This window comes from Hakea prostrata, chromosome 6, assembly GCF_041222555.1.
Source record: "Hakea prostrata isolate BN-2017 chromosome 6, UWA_Hpros_2, whole genome shotgun sequence".
NCBI classification, from domain to species: Eukaryota; Viridiplantae; Streptophyta; class Magnoliopsida; order Proteales; family Proteaceae; genus Hakea; species Hakea prostrata.
In genome coordinates this window covers 27,769,716-27,786,818 of record NC_142605.1, presented here as the reverse complement: position 1 = coordinate 27,786,818, position 17,103 = coordinate 27,769,716, and the positions used below count along the sequence as shown (strand labels likewise).

The 17,103-nt window shown below is 36.3% G+C and overlaps 2 protein-coding genes across 5 annotated transcripts; both read right to left on the bottom strand.

The window, feature by feature from the left end:
- Positions 1-957: 957 nt before the first annotated feature.
- On the bottom strand, positions 958-2,576 carry LOC149013023 (MADS-box protein AeAP3-2-like). Its single transcript, XM_089159679.1, has 6 exons — positions 2,377-2,576; positions 1,823-1,889; positions 1,581-1,742; positions 1,362-1,403; positions 1,254-1,292; positions 958-1,167 (listed from the first exon to the last, which is right to left on the bottom strand). The coding sequence occupies exons 1-6, from the start codon at positions 2,562-2,564 to the stop codon at positions 958-960; spliced, it is 708 nt and encodes a 235-aa protein (XP_089015805.1). The 5' UTR covers positions 2,565-2,576.
- A 3,481-nt stretch (positions 2,577-6,057) lies between these two features.
- ACD5 (Diacylglycerol kinase family protein) lies at positions 6,058-17,025 on the bottom strand. Of its 4 annotated transcripts, none has more exons than XM_089157918.1 (14): positions 16,373-17,025; positions 15,557-15,718; positions 15,292-15,459; positions 15,075-15,167; positions 13,684-13,776; positions 11,622-11,835; positions 11,491-11,517; positions 11,248-11,332; positions 9,811-9,960; positions 9,118-9,219; positions 8,319-8,708; positions 7,399-7,465; positions 7,151-7,316; positions 6,058-6,881 (listed from the first exon to the last, which is right to left on the bottom strand). In XM_089157918.1, the coding sequence occupies exons 1-13, from the start codon at positions 16,529-16,531 to the stop codon at positions 7,179-7,181; spliced, it is 1,848 nt and encodes a 615-aa protein (XP_089014044.1). In that variant the 5' UTR covers positions 16,532-17,025; the 3' UTR covers positions 6,058-6,881; positions 7,151-7,178. The 4 variants fall into 4 exon arrangements, with proteins under 4 accessions (XP_089014044.1, XP_089014045.1, XP_089014046.1 ...); XM_089157919.1 differs by having other exon boundaries at positions 6,058-6,848; XM_089157920.1 differs by having other exon boundaries at positions 15,557-15,715.
- Between the last annotated feature and the right edge of the window lie 78 nt (positions 17,026-17,103).

Sequence of the window (17,103 nt, the reverse complement as noted above, 5' to 3'; positions counted from 1 at the left end):
TCGTTTCAATGAAATTAAGAATTTGTTTTATAATTGACTACTCAACAAAGTGAAGTTGAGATCGTATAAAAGTACAATTAGATAAGGATCCACAGCTAAGCCCAAATGATTGTTAACTTGGCACACAACCATAAATTAATAATGCAACTTAGTGAGGTGGTGAAATTTCTTGTTTGAATTGGAAGAATGTGAAATATTAACCTACGACATCCTCATGTATGAAAGGAATATACAAAGAAAAATTATATTGAAAAGAGGAAGTTAGAGGTCAAGGGCAAGGCAAATTAATTTCATAGCTTTGGTTTAATTTACTTATTTCTCTGCTGGACTACCCAAGAAAGTTGAATTGTTGTTTTGACATGTCTTAATTGAATTTTGTCTGAAAAATACCACCTTAATCCAACAATTAATATATTCAAATTATGATCAAAATCCTTAGTTAGAAATGTCAAATTATCTCCACTCATTACTCATAGTATAATTCTTAATAATATTAGAATGGAAATGTAACATATCCACACAAGTATTCAAGTAATACAAGACATAGAGGGTAATAAAACCCAGAAATGTTCCAGATGAACTAAGGACCATATGAAGGATTACTGAAAACCCAGAACATCACATATGTATATAATACTCAAAACAAACAGACAAACATTGACCGGAAAAAGAAAAAAAACAAACAAACAAACAAACACTTCAGTAGTTGAAATGGGTTCATCTGACAAGTGAACTCCAGATAATGAGATACCCTTCTTCATGATATGACGATGAAGCCCTTATTGATATGTGGGATCTCAGGTATCTGCAAAATAAGTAGTAATTAACGTGAACAGACTAGGATGATTAGACTAAATAATCTACATGTAAAGAAATAATTGAAAAATTCTTCAGTTTTATGATGGGCTAGCTTAAAAATGGCTATTTGATTGGAAAGGCAAGAAGGTGTTATACCAATTAAAGCTGCAAACCATGGCGTGGGAGAGTAGCTTCTTGCAGGTTAGGCTGAGTAGGTTGAAGACGATGAGTGTGATACTGAGGAGAGAGAGGGGTTGAGAGATGAAGCAAGTTTCTCCCCAAGTCATCTGCATATAGCCCAAAATCCAATACTGGCTGCTCCATGCTTTTCTGTTCCATCACTACTTGGTTGTGCTCCAGCTCTTGAATCTGAAAATGGCAATCTGATAAAATGTTATTTGAAGATGTTCTTTGACTGAACAATAGAAAACCCATCAGCATATAGCTATACTTACACAACGATACACCTGGGTTTGCTGTTCTAAGTACTGCTCCTGCAAATGACAAAGACTATATATTTAGTGTCAAACAAACACACAGAGAGAGAGAGAGATTGTTCATACCTTCCTACGGAGATTGTCAATCTGTTGTTGCATTAGCTGGCTCTGTAAATCGCGAAACAAAGATTGCATTAAAACCCAGAAATACATTCTAGCATCCCACCATCTACTATCTTCAGGAAAGGAGAAATTAAGATCTAATTTTACCTTTTAGGGTTCCTAGGATGACTTACGATACAATTGTGTATAAGGAGATTCACTTGGAGAAATATGAAATATTACCTTTCTGGCTTTTATCTTGTTAAAAGAGTTCTCTATTGTTGCTTCAAGCTGATTCAAGTCATTATAATGTAAAGAAGCCAAATCCTCTCCACAGAAATGGCGTAGGTTTGCCTGAAGCTTATCAGTCTCACTCTTCATCTTTGCCATTTCATTAAATACTTGCTGCAACAATTTCAAGTGTAACAAAGTAATATCTTATTATATTATTTGTATTTAGATAAACTAAGTTAAATATTATATACCTTGTTGTCATACTCCTGCATACGAATCCCTGAGAGCTTTTGATATCTTTCTATGATTTGCTGCATGCTAAAACATCAGAATGAAACCAAAATGTTATTCAGATTTAACTACAAAGACGATTTCTAACTTAGATCTCCATTAAAATTTCATGACTCTAGCTGATAACCAAGTAAGCCATTTATTAGTTCTGGGAAAATGCTGTGACAGCCTGATTGATTCCATAGACAAGGACTTAATTAAATATATGGGAATATGGATTTTAATATCTAATTTAAACATTGATATCTTCTCAAGTATCAATTTAGTAGGATCAGAATCAGCATTTGAGAATTAGGGCACAAAAAATTCCTTTTCAATCTTCAAACCACATGTACAGTTACAAACTTACTGTTCCTTGAATTTATTGGCACAAATTACTAGTGTTCCCCATACACATGGTAATGCAAACCCCATTAAAAAGAATCACTCATTTGCAAAACCCATCTTAGAAAACTACAAATGAAAAAGAAGGAAAAAGGTAAAAGCAGAAGAAAATTCAGAATTGGCTACAGACCTGCAGTGAGAACTGCAATATTCATACATCTTGCCAGTGCTGGAGAAAACGATGAGCCCAACCTGGGCATCACACAGCACAGCAAGTTCATGAGCCTTTTTCATCAACCCTCCTCGGCGCTTAGAGAAGGTCACTTGCCTGTTGGTAGTATTCTCAATCCGCTTGATCTCTATCTTCCCCCTCCCCATAATTATCTAGCAGTGCAGCCTCAGCTTCTCTACCTGTTATGGAAAGAAGAAAAAAAGAAAAGGAAAATTTTACCTCTTTTTCTTATGCTTGGATATCCTAGTTTGAGTCTCAAAAACCAAAGATCAAACTTGAAAAGAATTTCAAGAAATTAACATAGACCGAGGTATTGAATTTTAGCATGAAAGCTTAATTAAGGAAGAGAAGCTAAGGAAGAGAAAGGAGGAAGGAAGAGTGTTGTGGACTGCTCATCTGCTAGCCTAGGTTACCTCTTCTTGCTTGGTTGCTTGTGGGACTAGAGAATGGAATTATGTTTCTGATATTTATAAAGTAAAGTGTTAAAGAAAAGACATCCTAAAGACCCACTTGATCTACTTCATTAAAATTACCATGTTGCAACTTTCAATGAACCCTAATTCGAGTATAAAAGGAATCTTCAGAAGATAGAATGCATGAGCTATCTTTTTCATTTAAAGGAATGGCATTGCTGTAGTTTACTGTTGCACCCAGTCCAATTCCCAACAAGAAGAAAAGATAACTGCGACCCTTAACTGCTACTACTTCCTCTTTGCTGACAAGCAGCTTCATTTTTCATGAGTAATGCTTCTTATAGTAAGTTTTGCAGAGAGTAGGAAACCCAGAAGATTTCTAAATTTGATCATATGAAGAAGAATAATAATGGGGAAGACAGAATGTCACATTCTTGAGTTCATCTCTTTTCTGTGAGTATATTTGGATCATGGGTTTTTGTAATCTCCTGCAAAGGGTTCTTTCAACTTGGACTTTCAGAGACCCCAGAGTCAAGCATCAAGAATTAATTTAATGGCACGATGCACCACTTCATTTAAATGTTCTGGAAATTAATTTTAAGGATATAAACTTTAATTCGGTCAAATGATTGGTCACTGACTTGGTAATTCTTATGATACATGATGGTTTAAACGAGAGACAAAAGGAATGGTGGCCCTTCATCATGTCTGTGATGCTTTCTCTTGACCATATTCCGAAAATAAAAGATTATTCTGTAGCTGAAACAGTGTTCTATTTTGCTAACATGTTATCCATAATGACAAGTTACTTGGTAAGTTGGTATCTTTCTGTGAATGTAATGCATATGAAATAATACCATAAGAGATTATAAAAAAGCCAAATTCAATTTGAAATACGTGGATTTCATTATAGAAAGAATAACCAACAATTTTGCTCTAATTATTTCCTTGATTAAGCTAATTAAAGTCAGGCTAAACATAAAAGACTACTTTCTATTCATGCTTAGTTTGTAAATAAGTAACAACAAATTAAATTATTTAGGTTAGTTAATTTGTTAAGTTCTTCAATGTCTTTATAGGGTTCCTGGTAAAAAAAAATCTTCCTTTTTTAGTTATAGTTCCATTTGATCTACTTCTACCATATATATATTTTCAAACTTACAGTACTTAGTCCAACCCAAGGGTAACCCTTAAGTTTAGTGTTGAAACTTGAAAGTATATTTGTTTGCTTTCAACTTGATTTAGAATAGCTTGTGACGTATATGTTACTGTTTTAGTGAGATGGAACAAATCTCACCCATTAAATAGAAAGGTGGAAATTACAATTGATGGGTCATCTTCATATAAATGGTTGATGACTCTTATATAGATAAGAGACTGAGATTTATTCTGATCTACCAAATCGAAAAATGCAACTTTTACATCATTTTGTCTTTTGCCTTTGATTTAATTTGGTTTTGCAATCTTTTTCAGTTTAGCCTAATGGATTCCAACTAGCTGAATCAATCCCTCTCTTTCTATATAACCCTAGAATAATTTTGAGAAGTTGTTCTTTTTATTTAAAACTGCCCAGAATGAGAATTCTCATCGAGGGTTTTCTCTCTCTCTTATTAAATGAGTAAAATCAAACATTTAATGTCACCAGAAAATTGAGATTTTGTTGAACCCATGAAAATCATGGCAGTGCTATTACTACCAAGAAGAGGAAGTAATGTTTTCTTTGATTTCCAAAAATGGGTGCTTGGTGGTCCTGTTATGGTTTCACGTCCCCTCCTAGTAACCATTTTTGGTCTGCATGGGTTGATGCTGCTGTACCCATCTGAGAATTACAACAAATCCACATCTATTTTCCCTCAGCAATTACTATTCATACAATGTGAATGTGAAGTTGAAAACAAGAGAGAGAACCGAGAGAAAGAGAACTAATTATTGGTAGTATTGATGTCAACAATGAAAACCTTGGGCAGGAAAAAATCCACCTAAAACAAATCAAGCCAAACCGATCAAAATGTTTTGATCTAGGTTGAACCGGGTTATAAACCAAACCAATCAAAATGACCAATACAGATTATAGTAGACCCATAAACGGATCGGATTCGGCTTGGATGCTGGATGCTGGTGCATCCAAATCCAATTAGCAAAACCACTATCTGAATCCAAATCCGATTACCAGCCCTTTTTTAGAGAAAAGTATTGAATATTTTACTCTAATCGGATAATTTTCAATTTCTAATTATCAGGTTACCGATACCGATTTCAAAAATCCGATTAGCATCCATTTTCAGAGAACAAAATGTAGAATATTTTAATCTATCTGGTTATTATCCGAATCCGGTTGCTTGACAGACAGATACGGACACTCTTAAACGAATACGGAGACAAATTTTAACTATCCAGGATCATTATAGAGAAATGAAACCAGAATGGGGGATGATGTAGTGTAAGATTATTTTATTTACCTTTCAAAATGTCTATAACGAAACAGATTGGCCCATAAAAAAGCTAAGCCCATTAGGGACGAAAGCTTGGGAACCTTTCAACTTAAGTGTCCCAAATAACGCATTTGGTACGTTTGAGGAACCTCGTAACAGCCAGGTTAGGCATTTCGGCCCATTAGTAACAAACTAATTGCCTTTTGCCCATAAGAGCGAAAGCCCATTAATAACAAATTACACAGCTTGGCCCATTAAGCTTGGGAAACTTTTTGACCGTCGCAATAAGACATTTTGGCACATAAAAGCAAAAAAATCCGTATCGGACGTACGCTTAACCGTCCCAAATTAGATATCTTGGTCCATAAAAAGCAGAAGCCCATTAGGGACAAAATAGTTGGACCATAAAAGAAGTGGTTGAACTTCAATGTTGTCGACAGTTGAGATCTGCATTTTGGTTTTAAACACATTCAAAATGGACGGTCAAGATTTGATCTCGACCATCGACAACACATGTTGCTCGTTTAATGCGCAGCATTGAAGTTTACCGCAAAAAGAAGAATATTGGAAACCTTTAACCGTCCCAAATAGAAAGTTTGGCTCCATAGAAGCACCCATTAGTTTTACCAAAAAATAAAGAAGCACCCATTAGAGAAGGTAGCTTGGAAAAGCCTATAACCGTCCCTAATAAAACATTCCTTGAAACGTTAGTGTCATTCGTATTTTAGCACGTAATGGGTAGAAGCCTATGCTCCCTTCACACCTCTCCACCATATATTAAAAAAAAGAACCCACCTCAAGTCTATCATACCTTAGTTTTATTTTATCAGTACTTAGATTTAAACTCCTATTATGTGGTGAAGAAATGTAAAAAGATTCAAACTCGTATCTTATTGTATACCTGAAATTAGAAAAGCTTCCGAACCTAGGACGGATATCTGCTGGTCAAACTGTCTATAACTTTTGGGTCTACAAAAAATCTCAGAGAACCTTGTCTCTAGGAGGAACAATCCTTGAAAAACAAACAAAAAAATCAGTGAAATTGAAGTCATTATATAGTACAATGGAAGTTGTTAAAGTTGACCTATGAAGTACATGAACCACCTTATGCTTTTCAAGCTAGCTTAACAAGGGACAGCAGCAATTCCAAATTAACAAAGATAACAGGTGCCACTTCTCACAGATGGCTGCACCTACCAAAAAGGGAAGAAAGAAAATTATTGGTATTTTACAAAACTTACTTTGAAAATGACTGTTGATTTTTGTTATATCAGCATATTCCTGTCGAGGCTAATGCCAATGCTAAGTGCCTCCACGAAGTAGACCATCCTCATTGAATCTCCTTTAAAGCTGCATAAGACATCTTTACTTCTGCTATGGAATTTCCAGTATCAGTTCCTTCTTCCCAAAATTTGTTCATCTCTGACTCACCAGTGCTGAGAAGGTTTTATGAATTCAGATGCTCTCTCAATAGTTACACTAGGCTGAGCTTTCATTTGCTGAAATTAGACCGTTTATAGCTCAGTTGACACAGTAGACACCATTATGCTTAACAAGTATATTTTCCCCAGATTCATTACCATTGCTGTTAGACAAAAATGAGGTTCAACCTGGGGCACTGCACCCAAAAAATAAACAAACAAATAAACAGTCTACCTATAAAGAATTTCTTAGTAACATTTGAAAGTTTAGGGGTTTGCATCTAAACAAGGACATTTGAGATCAAGTGTGACATGTTAATAATAATGTGGATTGGTTCTTTTCTTTTCTTTGCTGATCCAAAACCATTTTACAAGAAAAAACTCACTTCTTTGACCCACAGATAACAGATTGCACAACACAAATGCGATGAAATGCCATAAACAACGGGTTTGAAAAGATTCTCACCACTAATACTGTTTGAAAGCTTGCATCTTTAAACTTCAGGTCCAGACGCAAATAAACTAACAAGTCCTCTAAACACTTGAGCTGAGAGTTGATGCGCTTGGAAGAGCTCACCATCCAAATTCCAGACACTCTCATCACCAAAAGACATAAATGTGAAGGCTGGTGTCTATCATAACAGAAATGCAAACAGTTACAACTATTTTGTAGGTAAAACAAGAGAACAACAGAGATGATGGGGGGAAAAATACTTTATAATGCTCCACAAACTTGAAGTCCAATGGGCTACCATCTTTCCTTGCAAGTTGTGTTAGGTGCCTGTAGGCCTTAACACATGTTAATATGTTATATTTAAGTTCCAAAAAATAAATCATACTGAAAACATATACAATCCAGCACTGCAGATTCATAGACAGACAAATTAATTATTGCATATCAAATTAAGGGGCGGGCCTTGAAGAAATGGTTGGTGGATCACAGTTGTACCATCAAAACAGTCTCTCAGCAAAAATTGTTGGGGTAAGGCTATGTAGAAAATCCCCCCCCCCCGACACTGCTTGTTTGGAAGCCTTCGGCATTGGGTTTGCCCTTTTTATGTTGAATTACATCAAACATATTGGTTTCAAAAGATGGAAAATCTAATGTTTTTTCACCTGGAGAACTTTATGGATTAAGTAATTAAATGACAAAGTATACAAGGATAACCAAGTAATAATAGCAGAAGGAACAAGACCCAAGAAATGAAACCGATCTTTGGTAAGAGGAAACAGTCTGTCAAGGACAGGGTGTTTTACCTAATTTTTTGAAAACCCAAAAATGCAGTCAAGTGCATTCATTTGTTCAAGCATTTTCATTCATGTAGGTCTCAATATAAAGAGAATGTGGATGAGACGATGTGATGCACATGATGAGAAGGCTGGCTGATTAAGGTATAGCATGCATTTTCTACATAAAAAGCATTCTCTTGAGGAATCCAATTCAAAAGTCAAGAGTGCCTTTTTTTTTCCGAAGACTAAACTATGATAAACAATTTATGGCATCTAATAGAATTTGGCAGAACAAATCCTAAACATTCACAGATGTTCCTAAAAACACAAGATTAACAAACTTCTGAAAACAAGGACAAGAAAAACAAAAATAAAATGAATGACAGAGAAGTCATTTAAATTACCATAAATAAAATGCACGAGGGCAATCTTTAATTAGTATGAGATGCAAGAAACCATCTGCAAGATGAGCATCAGCCACCAAACCATTGGGAGCTCTTTCATTGCGACAGGAGATGACTGCTGCACCTACACTAAGGAAATGACCCTTGGATTGCAGCCACCTTGAGTCTTTGGGAATTGGATAGTTTGTCTCTGTGGGACTTTTTGCAGTCATCTGAGTTGGCTTCACATACTCGGTACAAACACTACAATTAACATGGCAAAGCAGTCTTTCAGGTCTTTTCAATGGAACACCAAATGATTTTGTCCCACCACCTTGAAGACCTCTGATTGGAGTTACATTTACTTTCTCTGCTTTAACTTCTAAGTATCTTATGTCAGCCCCATATGACCTGAAGAAAGGGAAAGCATGATTTCAGTCATCAGAAACATAAGAACTCAACTCAACAGTGTTCTGAACTGAATCATCTCCATCGAAAAGAGAATAGAGGAGCTACATCTGGAAGAAACTGCTTTCCAGAAATACAAGCGAAGTTGGTAATAAATACATTAAGTTAAACAATGCTAAATATACTTCTGAATACTTGCTTTGGTTGTTTCCCACTAGAGCACATCTGAGATTTGACTGAACGATTCAATTCAAACCAGGCTGGACAATCTTTAGGATGACTTTGACACAGGTTACTTGTCCTTTGCACAATGTTCTCACAAAATGAATTTAGGACAAACCAGCTCAACAAGTTTTCTGGCTTAAGGATGTGCTCAGAAAAGTTGTACATCAACTATCATGAGAAGTATTACCTGTGCTTCAAAAACACCTTTGTCCCTGCATAATCATAGCGTTTGGGGCCCATCCAGCGGTAGTTTTCACTCTCCTTGATGACATCTCCATAGAATCCATATCTGGCAACAGACAGAAAGTTGCATTAACAAATGGCATCCCACAAGTAAAACAACTGGATGCACAACCAACCATGTAAAAACAGGATAACACAATTATAACTAATCTGCGAGTTCGTCAGATGGATTTATTTTTCTGGATTTATTTTTCTTAATAATATTCCTAATCTAAGAGACTTTGCTCCTCAGTATTTGGTTTCTGCTTTGTCCAGTTAAAAAAGTTTGATTCTTCCAAATGAAATTAGAGAGCATTCTCATCCTTGATAGTAGTATCATCAGTTGACAATGATAACAGTAAAAATGCCTGAGATAAGGCCTGGTTCCCTGGAGCAACAGAGCAGCTCTTTGTCAGGACTGAGAAATTATGCTTATTAAATTAAACCATATCTGGAGGATAGACAAAGTGCAAGTTCAAGCTCTCAATCCATCAAACAATTTAGAAGGGAGCCAAAATCAAAATCTGTTCAAGAGACTTCGAGACAGTTTTTGTTCCAGTAACCTAATCATGGAAACAGGTATGAAAGATGGAAATTAAGTATCAAGAAAGGTTGACCTAAAACAAAGCTGAAAACATCAACAGGTCTAGAGAGTTACCCAGCAAAAGAAGCAGCATATCGTACAGAAGGTGTGTCCTTTGACAACATACTTGTTTTCCATCTGACAACTTGAGCTATATCAAGGCATACTCTTTTACCAAGGACAATGTGCAAGGCAGAAGTTATGGGATCTCGAGTTCCAGTAGTACTGCAAAGAAATTCAACGAAAATTTGCTTACAAAAATCAGTGTACAGAAACTAATATCCAGAACACAAACCTGCTGAATTATATCTAAAACAGAGATTTATTGTCCAAAGCTTCAAGTAGCAAAGGGACTCTATTAAAATTCATTCATTGTGAAGCAAGAAAAACAGATTTTGTAAACTTCTACATCAAAAAGGAAAGGAGACCAGATGATTTTATTAAGAATTTCACTAACCTAGTGAGTTACGTCTTCATAGTATCCAATTAGGAGAGAGTGAGAGAGAAGAAGTAAAACAAAGAAAGAGGATAAATGGCATATAAAAGAAAAACCACTTATAACTAATCAAAAAAACAGAATAAACCTGACAGTAAACTCAGCTACTGCTGGAAGAAGAATTCAAAGGCTTCTCTTGATCACCTTATGCCCTTGAAGTTGCAGGGTTATTGCTGCTATTATTACCCCCCCCCATTCAAGCAGGATTTGCTGCTGTCCAGGAGCTTGTTGATTACTGCAACTTTCTAATCCCTCATCATCTCCTTCCATCACCTCCATCAAAATCTTTATAGCTTTGCAACCCATCAATCAATCCCCAATCTAGCTTGTACCATTGGCTGGACTAGCTCCTAGACTTAGCCTTCTATTTTCATCCCAACTTTCATGACTCCACTTCCATCCTTTGAAACCACACCAAAGTTGTTGAGAACATCTCCATAAGGCCTACACTCAATCCTTGTACGGATTTCAAAATCTCACTTGTTTGAAAGATCTCATCTATCATTCTAACTCTGATTTGAGTCTATTATATGAGCCGCTGCTACTATTTTTAATTCTACTGAAGAATTGTTTTGGCTGTCTCAAATTTGGACCCACTGGAACCAGCCTCAAAACCAAGACTTAGAACATCACAGTTGAATATTTACCTGGACATCTAGCTTAGGCACCAAAATTAATCAAAATACTGGGAACTCCTATATAGTTTCACCATGCATACTTTGTTCCTATAGATTCAATTATAAAAAGGTTTCGTTTTATTTTGCACGTCCATGCCTTATATGTAGGCACTTTATATTTACCCTTGGTTCTGTCATCCTGAACCTTATAAGATTCCTTCATTCATTAAGTACTCATCATAATAGCATAAGAGCAACAACAGCAGCAACAACTTAACAAAAGTACCACAAAATTTTAATAAATGGAGAAACAACTCTCTTCGGATGACAAATGATACAAAAAACAAAACAATATGCCTGAAAGAAATATTACAAAAAACAAGAAAACCAAAACCATACCACATCACAATGGCATCAGTTGAACCTGCAGGAATAATTCCGAGTCTAAATCGTTCATTTGGGAAAGACAATATACTATCTTGATCTGCATGAAATTGCAAGATAACAGAAACTTTAGCAAGTAAGCAAGTATTAATAACTATTTCAATAAACAGACTTCTTAGAAGAAGAAAAACTCTATACTAATTATTTTTAAGCACACACGCACACACACACAGAGCAAACAAAGTTACAGAATATAACCTCTGTTGCTAGAGCCACATTGAGATCCTGCAATATCAAAAATGCATTGACACATCAGGTCTCCACCTATTATTTCTTGCATCAAATATAGAGCTAAACTTATACAGAGTTATAGTAATAATAGTACGTACTGGTACTTGAAAAGTCCAAGCTAGGTCCGGAACTTAAAAGAAAAGGCTCATCTTGATGAGAACTCTCCAAGGTAGTCTCATCAGAATGATGAGCAAGATTGCTCTCATTATTCCCAGCCATATTCATAATATCTGTAGGTGCTGGTGGGTAGGGAGCCTTATGCCTTGAAGAGAGTAAACCATTCAGAATTTCATTAAAGAATCCATCACCACCCTGGAACCATATGTCAGTAGATCATCAAAGAAGAGAAAGTATGCAATACAGCCCAGCTAAAAAGTACTTAGCCTACTGGAAGACGCATACAATATAAATGAAAATTTATGCTTTTCCTGTCTTCTAAGTCTAAATTTGACTTTACATCAGTTGGATCTATTCAGATGTCAAATGCATCATTTAATTATAAGATTTTATACTATAAAGGTATAACCATTTTAACAGAAATTACAAATTTTATTTTTAATTAAGATAAACATAAATTAGAGAATAAATAACATATAGTCATTCGATTGTTTTAGGAGTTTGACATTATGTTTTAATAGTTAAGAAAGGTCTCAAGGTTTTGATCTATCATGACGCTCATCCACGTCATAGAGGTAAGATAAGATTGATGTATTGTAAAGTTTTACATTCCTATGCCTATTTAAGTCGTTTTACACCAATTGTATGTTTTCCACTAATAAATTATGTGTCCAGTAGGGCCTATTAGAGACCACGTATATTGTAGCCTAGGAACCTAGTCCGAAGTCAAACTTCTGGTTGGACGTTAGTTTTTCAAAATCAGATCATGCCCAAAATAGGCTGTGCACCAAGTTTCATGACCTAAGTAGGTTAACCCCAAACCACCCCCCCCCAAAAAAAAAAAAAGAAGAAGAAAATCCAAGCACCAAGTCCAACCAAGGAAAAATGCATCTCGCCAGCCCAACACAGTTTTCTGCCTTGCTGAAAGCCTGAAACCAAGTCCTTGAACCATGGTTGGGAGTCGTCCACACAGGGGTGGTTGAGTCTTCATTCTGATATCACACACTAGTTATTCCCAAACTGAGCAAACGTAGGTTGTGACACTGCTCATGGGGACAATGTTTTGGTCTTCTCTTCTTCATGTTTCTCCGTGCAATCTGAATTGATCTTCCAAAAACCTGCTACATCATCAGACTAAGATGCCTCCCATAGAAGTTGAATCCCACAACAGTACTAGACCAGTAGTGGGGCCTTGTTCCTGTGACTAAACATAAGACTTTGATTCACATCAGCAGGTAACTCTCGTTGTGAATAGGTATGTAAGTTTGCTTTTGGAACCACCATCTACCTTACTTGACTTGGGTGCTAACTTTTAAGATGGTCCTCAAGGTCCAAATCCTTCATGCAGATTTGGAATCTAATTTTATTTGATGTAACCTCTAACCATTTGCTTCTCCTGTCATTTGCGTACACATCGTAATAGGCTAATCTGATGCTTCATATCTCCTCCCTTCTCACCTTCAAGCGCTTGCCTGTTCTCCCCTTTCCCAACTTCAAGCCCTTACCTCTTCACCCAATAAAAGAAATTCAATTTATCTAAGCTTAAACAATTAAAATATGACCTTGCTAGATAAGTTAGTTTCATCATTTAAACTTTCAAGTACCTTTCCTAAAATTGATAAGTACAATGTGGGTACAACCAATTCCTCTACCTTCAACAGATTCCATGGGCATTTGCAAAACATCCAGTCCATTTGCTAATTATAGAGTCCTGCAATCATTTATTGTCCTCAAATAAAGAGATAAATCAAATGGGGATTCAAAGAAAATTACTGGTGATTATTTTCTCTGTTAAGAGTCTGTTTGAGTTGAGTTGCTAGTTGACCTGTAGATAATCAAGACTTGTGTCATCAAGTATTTTCCTATTAGTTAGCTGCTGCCAGAAATCCCAAATTGGATTCAAGCCTATCTAATGTGAACTTATTAAGTACTTCCTGTGGACCTGGCTTGTTAAGATCACATGGCTTGACAAACAAAAAATCCAGCCAATATTATGAGAACTCAGGCAAAGTAGCAGCATGTCAGTGGAAGGTAATTACTTACTACAGCAATAACACCGTCATAAGACTTTAGTTCCTCATCTTTGATAGATAACATTACATCCAATGCATGGCCTGCCCTCTCTGTAACAATTACCTAATCAAGAAGTTTTAGCACGATCATTAACCTGAATAATATTGAACACATCACTCAAAATAAGACCAATAATTTTCTTTTTCTATATCCCACTCAATTGATATTTAGCCATTTGCACCAACTGAGAAGTTCATCATAAAGCACAACCCCTGAATTTCAAAAATAATAGTGCTTCCTTCTGCTGGACAACTAAATAGGTTTTACTGTTTTAGCAAAGGAGAAGAAAAATATGAAAACCAGAGGGAAAAAAAGAAAAAGGAAGGATATGAAGGTAGGACTATGAAAATATGGAAAAAGTGGTCCATTGCCTACATATTAAAAACTAAAATCCAATAGAACGTCCAGAACATAACATAGGTCTAGGCACCTCACAACACCTGCCTAGGTTAGCTTATCAGCATTATGACGAGCTGATATATCAACTTCCAATAAAAAGATCATTTCATAAATTGATAAGGTATGTTTTATGATTAGATCATTTTGATATATATGTAATAAAACGTAACTCATAAATTGATATCTAAGCTATAAATGATCATTTTGAATTTCCAATGTTTTTGCAGGTACGTTGATTGAAACTGCTTAGCTCAAGATAAATGAAAGCATTTAACTATGTAATGGGCTTAACATAAGAAGCATAACACTACTAGTCAGAAGTTCTGAAACATGTTATGGTGTCAGCCCTGTACTTGCCACATGCCAGAAAGTAACAAAATGCCTAATAAGTTATGCTTTTGATTCAATGGTTAGGCATGAATGTCCTTATGAGACACGCTATGGATAAAATCAGTAACTCCATAAGAGCATTCCTCAGAAGCATTCAGGGTCTTCCTAATGTTACCAGCAGCAGAGAGATCTAGAGCTCAAAATCAAGAATGCTTCATGCTCACAAACAGTGTCTTTATGGCCACCTGACTTTCTGAAGGTTCAGAATTAGAAGGAAAATGTGTCATGAAAGCATTGGTCAGATGCTAGAAGGAAGGATCATTAAATACAATGGAAATTTTGGCTGGTCTAACAATTAGATGGACAGGAAAAACTTGTGCATTCCACAGGGGATCCAGACAAGTACAGCAATATTTTTCTTCGACAGTCTTCCATAATAGAGCACCTCTATCACCATTACATATACAAACTCAATCATAAAAAGCACAGGATTGAGGACTGAAAAAGAAGCCACCAAAATGTGCTATGGGTACTCACTGTTTTGAGTATATGCATCCTATTCACATAAAGGACTGACATAATCTCAGAAGAAGGATCCTGAGAGCCTTGTGGCAATGTGCCCAAAAGATTACCTTAGTTTTCACTTTAGCACGTGAAAATATAGGAGCCACAGTGTCCCACGTTCTGCGACCATTCTTCTTCCCACTCAATGGATGAACAAAAACCTGGCCAATAAGGATGTGATTCAAATAAAATATAGCAAATATTGTGATTCAAATAATCTACAGCTAATAACTTTATCCTGTAAGTACCCAGAAGATCATACATCAAATCAGTAATTGAACATACCAAGAGGCTCTTGGGTCTGTCAACTTGCATTTCGAGTGATGCTTTAATTCGACGCACCCATGTATGACATAACTGCAGATCCTTGTTTCCAAAAGTGTAAGTAGCCAGGACCCAAAGAGAACCCTGGGACCTTGATCTTTGGAATCCATGCACCGAAAAACGATACATCTGTGTCAGAAAAGAGAACTTCATCCAGTTAGGCCTGGAACCAACTACCTGTCTCCAATAGATATAGAACAGAGTCCACAAAGGAAAGAATTGAGACCTCTGAGCCACGACCCGTAGGAAATCCTCCAGCGTTTGAGAGAACTGACTCATGAATCAAACCCCAATTGATGAACTCAATGGCATAGACATCAGAGAATTTGATACTATTTTCAAATTTTATACCAAGCTCAGTACCCCAACATGAAGACCTATCCATCTTCTGGAAAACATGGAAAAGCCATTAGAAACAATCGTCTAAGCAGTGGTAAGTAACATAAGAGACCGATCAAAACCTGCACTATGGCTGCAATTGGTCAACCCAGTAGAGGAAATACCAGGTGGACTTCTGTGTAGTTACTGCTCTAAAAAGTTTAGATAATTGTTTAAAATTTGAAAATTTGAAGACTCGGGCACCGGATTCAAATGACTGATATATCAAAAACTAAAATTCTCCACCGACACTTCGCCATGGTATGAAACTCATTATTGATGAACTTATGCACCTTTCCATCCAATTATATATTTTTATCTCGTTTATATTCCAAAACTGAACTAAGCAACACATGAGAGCAGATGAATCAACACCCACCAAATACCCATCCAAGAATGGGTTGGGGGAAAGGAGTAAACAAGAAAGAGAAGAACATACAGATTAAAATTTGGATGTTATTCATATCTAAGCTCCATAATGAACTTTATGGCTTTCCCCAAAAAAAAAAAAGAACTTTATGGCACATATCAGCAAGACCCTTAACACCGGGGAAAAACCAGCACAGTTCGTCTGAATTTCTTTTCAAACATAACCGCTGGCATTCAAATAGCATTAACAAAAGAAAAAGAAGAAAATTTCACAGCAAAAAACATGTTAACTTACATTATTCGTGGCTCCGAATAATTTCCAAGACAACCCATTTGAATCGAGAGTGACAACGACCTCCCCAGAATGATCCAAGAAGAATTTCCACCTGAAAACAGACTCTTCCCCACTGGAGATAGATTCTTTCTCCAAGAAACCATCTTTAGTTTCATCCATGGATTATACTGAGATAACAGAACGAAACCGGGATTTTCAGAGCAAAATCACACGAATCATTTAAAATTCATGCAACCCATGCTCCTGGAGAGTTTTCTAACAGATGCCCAGATCACTAAGACGTGTTAAACAAATTAAAATGATTCCAGTCCGGTCACCAGATTGTAACTTCCTCGTTTGATGCCTCAGGCGCCAATTTGAATCGGTATGAAACGTGCTTTGTTGAGCCATTGATGTTCTTAGGAAAAAGAAGGAGACTGGCTTCATCGTAGCTTAGAATGAGCGGCAAAAGAGAGCTGGACTACAATAGAATAAACGGTTTCATTATAGCCAATGGTTCTTCGTTTCTAACCATCCCTACCATGGAGATGATTCGACCAGCGATCATTCATTCATTCATTCTGCTTCACCGACTCTCTTTAATCCCAAAACGGGTAAAGGGCTAAAGGAAAGTCGTCTTAACAAGCCAGCGATCCAAGGCGAGGGGAACCTATTCTGTCTCATGTCAGAAGGGAAATTTTGACATTGTCGAATTTTTATTTTTTATTTTTATTTTTCAACTAAGGATTATA